The 8,420-nt window shown below is 39.9% G+C and overlaps 1 protein-coding gene across 5 annotated transcripts in view; it reads left to right on the plus strand.

Annotated features, from left to right (window-relative positions):
• The window catches only part of MPP7 (MAGUK p55 scaffold protein 7), a 146,456-nt gene extending 142,776 nt beyond the window's left edge, over nucleotides 1-3,680 (plus strand). For all 5 annotated transcript variants that reach the window (XM_063149276.1, XM_063149269.1, XM_063149285.1 and 2 more), the window contains one exon: nucleotides 516-3,680. In XM_063149276.1, coding sequence (XP_063005346.1) covers nucleotides 516-695 — 180 coding nt within the window. In that variant the 3' untranslated portion in view covers nucleotides 696-3,680. The remainder of the gene's footprint in view (nucleotides 1-515) is intronic.
• The last annotated feature ends 4,740 nt before the right edge of the window (nucleotides 3,681-8,420 follow it).

Here is an 8,420-nt window from a genome sequence, read left to right on the forward strand (position 1 = left end):
ATTGTTTAGTTAGGACAGGTTTCATCTCTCAAAGTCATTTAAACAAATTACTAAGATTTGTTTCCTCCCCAAACATGACACCCACTAAGCCAGATCGAACAAGGCATAGAATGATTACTCCTACCAAGCTCTTAAAAGGGCTATGCTGTAAGTGCTAATAGCAAGCTGAGATTAACATAATGAAACTTTAAATGTATCATCAAAGTAAACAGCTAGAAACATTTTCCACTGGTGCTGCTAAAAGAAAATGTCTCCATAATTACGGTGTAGTGACTAATTGTGTCACTACAAAGGCAGAAATGAAAGAATTGCTGGTTAAGCTGAGTCAACTCATCAGAATACTCTCTGAGATCACTTGTAATGGTAATCTCTATTTTTTTTTTAATTAGAGGTAAGCTTCCATCTCCTGATGAGATAAGAAATAAGCAATTATATAATGTTTAATATGGAAAGTGTTTATGCAGGGTTGTTATGGACTGGCTGTGCATTGATCTTTATTGCACTGCTCTTACTAGGAAGAAGATTTTCACGAAATGATTAAATCTGCCCACATGATGGAGAGCCAGTATGGCCACCTTTTTGATAAGGTGATAGTCAACGATGACCTTGCTACAGCTTACAGTGAGCTTAAAACAACTTTTGACAGACTGGAGACCGAGACCTTCTGGGTTCCTGTCAGCTGGCTACACTCATAGCAACGTTTTAGGCAGACAAAACCTCTGCTGTTGTATCAACATCTAAACTTTGGGCATGGTTAAGCTTTTACTTGATGGCTACTTTCTGGGGAGGAGGGATTTCAGCTCTTCTGAGCAGCAGGTATACTCTTCATGCACTTGGAACTGGTCTTGTTTTCCTGTGTCTTCAATTCTGCTGCCCACGGTTTGGGGCAGAACAGTCAGATTAAAACAGAGATTTACTGTGCTCCGTAAAGTGAGCTAATACTAGTGTAGCAAAACTGCCAAACACCTCTTTATCACCATCTGTGTGTTTCCAAGGTGAGTGTTTTTAACACAGAGTTTGCAGAAGATACAAATTGATGCTGGAGATCAGCACTTCAGTGGTTTTAAGCATAACTGTTCCCATACAAGAGCACATCTGCACTTGGAAGTTACTGCCCTTTCAGTGTTTGAGAGAACTGAAACAGGCAAAAGAGACCAACATTTTTATGAGGAAGACACCATAGTTTTGATTATGTATCAATGTGTTTTTACTTTTCTAGATGTGAACCTTGTCTTACATGTACAGACTGATTTAAATATTCTTTTGCAATTAACATAATCATGGAAAGAAAGATGTATTCAGTGAAACACTCAGCTGTGAGCATGCATGGATTGAAAGTATTTTCAGGCATGCTCTGTGGCAAAACAAAGAAAAGTCATGGGAATAATTATTTTAATAGGAAAAAATGTGGGTTAGTGTGTATATAACTTCAAAGTCTTTGGGATTAAACTTCTGTAAAATCAGTGGCAAAGTGATGTGAATAGCAACAAAGTAGAGAATAATTTTTCTCCCTTTAAATTGATTTAAAATATTTTTGGCACACTTTAGAACAATTTTCCCATCAGAAATTTTCAAACAATGAAGAAACCTTGGACATCTGAGAAACAGTTGAAAGAGATTAATTCTTTTATTGTTGAGTATGTACTGATACTTTTTACTAGAGTGACACGTATTTTGTCTCCACTCAAAAATAAATTAATGCTGTACAGTTCACTGTAAAAAACATCCTTGTCACTGGAAACAAGACAGTTGGAAACCCCATTTTAAGATTTGATGTGTCAGTGTTAAGCAAATGTATATTAGAGGAATGTATTTTTAATATAGATAATTTGGTATTTTTCTTTATTTACTACTGATATGCAGGAAATGAGTACAGATGTAAAGACCAAGTAACACCTGTGTGTCGTGTTGTGAATATGTCTTGTAAGTACAGAATGTCTATAGGAACTTGGTGACTTTAGATCATCCCATCTGTGGCATTGAAACAGGAAACCATTATTTCATGTTAATCTGTAAAGAGAATATAGCGCTCTTGTTTAAAGAAAAAAGAATTTAGTGAAACTTTATATATTTATGAAAGGGTTGAAAAGGGATGTTAAGTTTTTAAATTTCTTGTCAATGTGATCATTTATTAAAGAGATTACTAGTCTGTAATTTGAAACAGTCTCTGTAAATGGAGCTCAACATTCCATGTAAATATTTTATTTCAGTTCATATGCTGATAAAGCCATGAGGTTTTGCAGTTTTATTCTAAATGTGTATTTAATGTGTGGGCCATTGCATTTGGCTTAGAGTCTTATAAAACAAATGAAATGCAAGAAACAACAGCAGAATCCCTGGGAGTCTGGAAAAGTTTATGCAAGAATTACAGATGTACTGAGTCCCAGTATGGACAGATGCTCTGCTTGAACAGCTCTACTGTAACTTCTATCAAATTTCACCATTTTCCTGGTGGACTTAAACTTTTTTTGTAACATAAATAGGAATTTGTTGATTAAATTAATTGCATAGAGATTATCTTAGTTGAGAAAACATTTTCTACTTTTTTTTAAATCACTGAAAATCAAACTATTTTTCAGGGGATATGGAATTCAGCAGGTCAGTTTGCCTTTTTCTGTGAGATGCCAAGTGACTTCACCATACCTAGAAATGGAGAGGACCCTTGGCATCTCTCAGGATGTGGCCATTTCCAACAGGAGGGACTTTAGTCCTCACTAAAACACTATTGGCATTGCTCCTAACTCAGGCTGTCTTGGAACATTGGGGTACAGTCAACGCTTGCATAAGGGACCTGCTTTTCTCTTTGTGAAGTAGATGCTAGAATAATCTGCAAACACCTTGGCAGGGACAGTTCTGGCTGTCCTGCAGGCTGTTTTTCCTGTCTTTTTGAAGTTAATTTATTTCCCATTCCTGGGTCGGTGTGGTCTGGGAGGATCTGGAGCACAGCTCAGCTGTCCTGGGCAGCGCGGAGCTCCCAGAGCCACCGACCCTCTGATCCCAGCACATCCTGGCAGGAGGCTCCCACAGCCATGGCTGCCTGCCCCTCTCTGAGCCAGGAGCCAATTCCTGAATGGGAACACCTGCAGAAGAAAGGGAATCTCAAAAACATGGATCCAACCAGCAGAGTAAAACGTGCACAGTCTGTGACGAGTCAGAAACGGTTTTAATTACATTACTAAATTGCTCTTTAAAAATCAACATTATTGCATTATTTAGCTTCAAAAGCTAAAAATTAAAGCCCTCCATGAGGCAGGCAGAGATGACAGTAGGTTTAGGCAGAAAAAATATCTTAGTCAAACAGTTTCAACAGGACAGGAGCCTGCTTACCATGATGGATCCTGAGCTGTGCTGAACTGTTCTGGGATACCAAGGGGAACAGGGGGGTGGATTGTTCCTTTGACTTAAGAATTTGGGAATGAAGACAACTAAACATGTTTCCAATATTCCACATATTCAAGTTGTGCTGTGTGGGTTTTTAGAGAAATGTATGTTTTGACAGTCAAGTCCAGATGTTTTTATTGTGTTCTAGCTGTTTGCTGTAGTCAAACAAAGGGTAGTGTTTTTTAATATTGTACCAAACTCTATACTTGAATTCACCATCAGGTCCTTGGTTGATGTCTTACCTGAAATCTGATCTTACCTTCTTATGCAAAACAATAAATTATTGATATACCACTGAAGGTGGTTTTTTTTCTTTATTGAAAATTGCTCCATAGCATATCATAGACTCATAGAATGGTTTGTGTGGGAAGGGACCTCAAAGATCACCTTGTTCCAACACCCCTGGCATTGTCAGGAACACTTTCACTAGACCAGGTTACTCTGAGCCCCATCCAACCTGGCCTTGAACACTGTCAGGGATGGGACATCCACGACATCTCTGGACAACATGTTTCACTGTCTTACCTCCCTTACAGTAACAAATTTCTTCCTAATACCTAATCTAAACCCACCATCCTTCAGTTTAAGGCCATTTCTCCTTGTTCTATTGCTACATTGACTTGTAAAAGTCCCTCTCCAGCTCTCTTGTAGCACCTTTAGGTACTGGAAGGTGCTGTAAGGTCTCCTCAGAGCTTTCTCTTCTCCAAGATGAACAAAATTACTTTAAAAGAAGAAATTCCTGACTAGTAATTTATTTCATGGGACTCTATTAACTTTAATGCTCCAATTATCTTAAATGGAAAAACAAAGCACCCCAGAACAAGGATAACAACTCTTAGTGTTTCGTTTCCATTGCCAAACTCCTCTTCAGAACTGATGTTTACCCTTTCCTGTAGCCCACCTCATAATAAACCATTTTCTTTCTGAGGGGAAAAGCTTACATCAGTGGGTCAAACTGAAATATCAGCTTGTCTGGGCTTGCAGAATCTCAGTGTTATCCAGGTTGTTGACTCGGAGTGTTTCACCGGACACATAAACTTCTAGGCCATGCACAAGTCCCATGGGAAGTTGTGCTCATTTGTAGGACTCAAAGAAAGTAATGCTTGAACTCAGTTACTTTTTGCATTGTGTTATACCTTTTCCAGGAAAAAAATAAAGTAGCCTAACACATACTAGGATTAGAGAGAAGGCTTTTAAGCACCTTCTGTTTTGTTTCAGTGCACTGTTCTGCATTTCCCACATGTACTTCTGTTCAGGTTTCTACTGCGTGTGGAGAATTTTTTCTTCGATAAAGCTCATATTTAGCTTTTGTGAGATTGTTTCAAAGGATGAATAGTTTCTTCAGAGGTTTGAAATTGAACTTGATCTAGTCTATTTTTGCTACTGCTCTCTCTATAGTCATTTCCCCACAGGATGAAGAGTTTTCTGTGTATCAATGCTTAAAGTGATTTGTACTTGAAATTTGCCCTAGATCCTTCTGCTCTCAGAGTCATTATGTATTTATCATATATTACCATGATTAATGTATGATACCAAGCATTCAACAGAAAAATGTCTGAACACAAAATTAAAGGGAGACTGTAGGTGTATTTGTTGTCTAAGAATTCTAGTGCTAGATAACAGTTAAAAGGTTTCAGCAGAAAAACACACAAGAACATTTGGAAACAGTTAAAGTCTGGTCTTAAATTTTGTGTTATGTTAAATGGCAGTACAAATGAGAGACTTTGGAGTTCTAGACAGCTGGAGACTTTTCCCCTCTTGATATCTGTGTCTGAAATACAAGTTGGATATTTGGAAGACTCTATGGAATGATTTTACATCTCTATAGTAAAATAGTATGGTATTTTCTGTAGCTGAAATCCAACATTTGAACAAAGAGGGTAAATATGTGTGATTATTGAGACTCTGTTTTGTTTCTGTTTCAGTTGTACACTTACATCTCTTTAAACCAATTTTTGAGGACTCAGTGGCAGAAGCTGTCAGCTACACATTTCAATATGTGGAGAAAAATATCCTCAGAATTTCCAAGAGGGTTCAAATGGCTCAAACAGTATCTGAAAATTTGTTGATAAGAAATAGAGAAAATTAGGTCACAATTTCTTTTGTAATTAGATTTTTTTTCAGTAGCTATATTAATATTCAGAACTTGAATATGCTAAAAAAACCCAGAAGGCATCCAATAATTTTAAAATGAAATTTAGATTTGTGTTTTAACAAAGATATTACAAACTTTCTATAGGATTATACACAGGCTCATAAAAATTTGGGTATGTGTTTTAAAGGGAGGGTCTGTGGGTATGGCAGAGATGAACCAAGAATGTTACAAATGCAAGCACTGCCCTGAAAATGCATCTTGGGTTTCATAAACCACTGAACAGGAGGTCAGAGACCTGGCTGCAAATGTGCTGCGGTTTCTGTTCCTTCCTTGGTAAATACAAATAAGCACCAGTAAATTTTCATTGGTAAACAAAGCTAAAATTGTCCAAATTATGGAGCTGAAATGTAGTATTCAGAAGGAGGAGTACTCCAGGTCCTGGTGGCCAAAATGCTGCTTTACTTTCTTCTAAATTCATTAACTTTTGCAACAAGAGAACAGCAATCACAGCTTTAACTCAAAATTACCAAACTGTAAGTCATTGGCAATTTCATTCTTTGATTTCCCTTTCACCCTTGCACAGTTTCAATTTAGTAATCCAGTTATATAAGGAGGGGAAAAGGGACAATTAACCGATCTTGAAAAGCAGACATCAAAAATTTGATACAAGGACATTTATTACCTCCTTCCCAGTGGACACAGGGGTGGTGTGTTCCTGAAGCAGAAGTGAAGAGCTAGTGTTTTTTCCAGATGGAGAACACCTGAGCAGTGTTTTGTCCCATGAAAACAGACCTGCTCTGAGAGGTCCCCTTGGCCTGTTTGATGCATGAGAGCAGCGTGTGGTAAAAAGGACCAGGAGCAGTTGTAAATTTCATGCAGCCAGTGTTGGCTTCAGGGGTTCTTGTTTAAGGCAATGGCCATTGGCGTCAGTCCTTGTTTTCTGTGTGACCTGTGGACATTTCCTGGTGTGTCCTCTCCCTTTTCTAGACTTCCATTACTGGCTTGTTTTTAAGCAACTACAGTTCCCTAAGATTGGTCTAAACCTCGGGCAGTGGGAGTAGTCATGTTTGGCAATCAAGGCTGACATTCGTGGTGGGGCAGTTGCCCAGATGTGAGCATGGGTTGAGGCCACTCCAGAGAGCTTTGCCTGCCCTGGATGGTTTATACTGCCCCACTAAAGGTACTTTGATGCAGCATCTGGAGCCCTACTCTCAAAACCAGGCTGGACTGTGTTAGTCACCAAATGAACATGGAACAAAGACATGGTCCCAGACTCAAAGGAGCTCACTAAAAGAAGTGGGAGAGATGGCAGAGCAGTGGGAAGGAGATGCACTGGGCCCAGCTCTTCCTACCAGCTGGCACAGGGGCAGTGCTGGCCTGAGGGGGCTGTCAGATCCAGGATTCCGCATCTCACAGGAGGATCAGTGGTGGAGTTCCCTGGCAGGGCTTCACCCATGCTGGGCAGTGCCCAGGCACAGCTGAGGGCTCACAAAAGCCAGCTTGACTGCAGGAGGGAATCAGCTGTGTGCATGAGCTGTGCTCTGCCTTCCTCCTGCAGAGCCAGGACAGCAGGGCTGCTCTTGGCCCATTTCCCTGCCTGGTGCCAGTGGAGGCAGGAATGCTCTAATTCCTGTGTGCAGTCCCGGCCACTACTGACTGTAAGGCACAAAAGGAGTTTTCTTGTTTGGTTGTGGTTTTTTCATTGTTGTTGTTGAAAACTGGCTTGAAAGCTTTGTTATTATTGGTGTTATTTGGACAGTATGAAGGAGCAGCCTCTCTTATAGGCCCTGCTGGGTTATTATTCCAGATGTTTTTCTTTACACAGCTGTTAAGCAGGAAGTAGAACCAAAACCAAAGATTGATTTGAACCATTGTTTTGTCAAAAACCAGAACTGAACCTGAATTATTGTCTTCTCTTGACTTCATTGAATTCAGATCATCATTGGCCACAGCTGGATTCAACCCCAGCTCAAACCACACTGAAAAAAGCACTGAGCCTGACCACACTTTTGAGTAGGTGAGATTTTGAAGGCCAAGAGCCTGCATCTTGTCATGAGTGCAGCTGATGTTACCTTCAAGCCAACAGCAGCTTTTACTGAGTGCACATGTGTGCACGTGTACATATTGTTATGTATTTATCAAGCGCTTTAGTGTACACCAGTTTATTTTAATGAAAAACGCAGGTTTGTATTGCATAATTGGAAGATTAAGGGCAGGCTAAAGAAAGAACTTTACTTATAGAACACCAAAGTTTTAGCAAATAGCTGTATAGTTTTACTCCAGCAGGACTCAGTCATCCCAGGAAACTCAGAATTTTACATTTCGTATATATTGGTTTGCCCCTATTTTCTGAAAGTCGAAAGAACTTGATTGAATGCAGACTACAAACTTGTTCACTACAAACCTAGTTAAACATGAAATCTTGTGGGATTAGCTTAATTGTTCCTTAAATAAAAAAGCTACTTTGTACACTGACTACGATTTTCTGCTTGCCAGATAAAGAAACATGAACCTGTCCAGAGACACAGGGATTTGTCTGTGCAGGAGTATCCCTGGGCCAACTGTCTTGCCTTTTGTGCGATATTGTGGTGTAAAACATCACTCCACTGGTTTCATTTTACAGAAAATAGTCTCTGTGGTGGTACCCTGTGGGAACTGAAGGATCAAATTCTATTTTCCCCTCACAAATCCAGCTCCATTCATGCCCCGCTCCTGACACGGCGCTCCCCGGGAGCGTCAGCCAGCGCGTGGGCTCGGGGGAGGCTGCGGCACGGCAGGGCACACGCAGGGAAGCTGTTCCAAGCAAAGCAGGAGGTGCCACTCTTTGCCACAGGAGAGGCTGCCATAGGTAACACCACGGTGTTTGAAACGAGGGATGGTAGCCCTGATAAGATTACACAGTGACTAAGTAAATGAGGGAAATATTTTATTATTCAATTTTTAA

The sequence above is a fragment of the Melospiza melodia genome, chromosome 1 (genome assembly GCF_035770615.1).
Source record: "Melospiza melodia melodia isolate bMelMel2 chromosome 1, bMelMel2.pri, whole genome shotgun sequence".
Lineage (NCBI taxonomy): Eukaryota > Metazoa > Chordata > Aves > Passeriformes > Passerellidae > Melospiza > Melospiza melodia.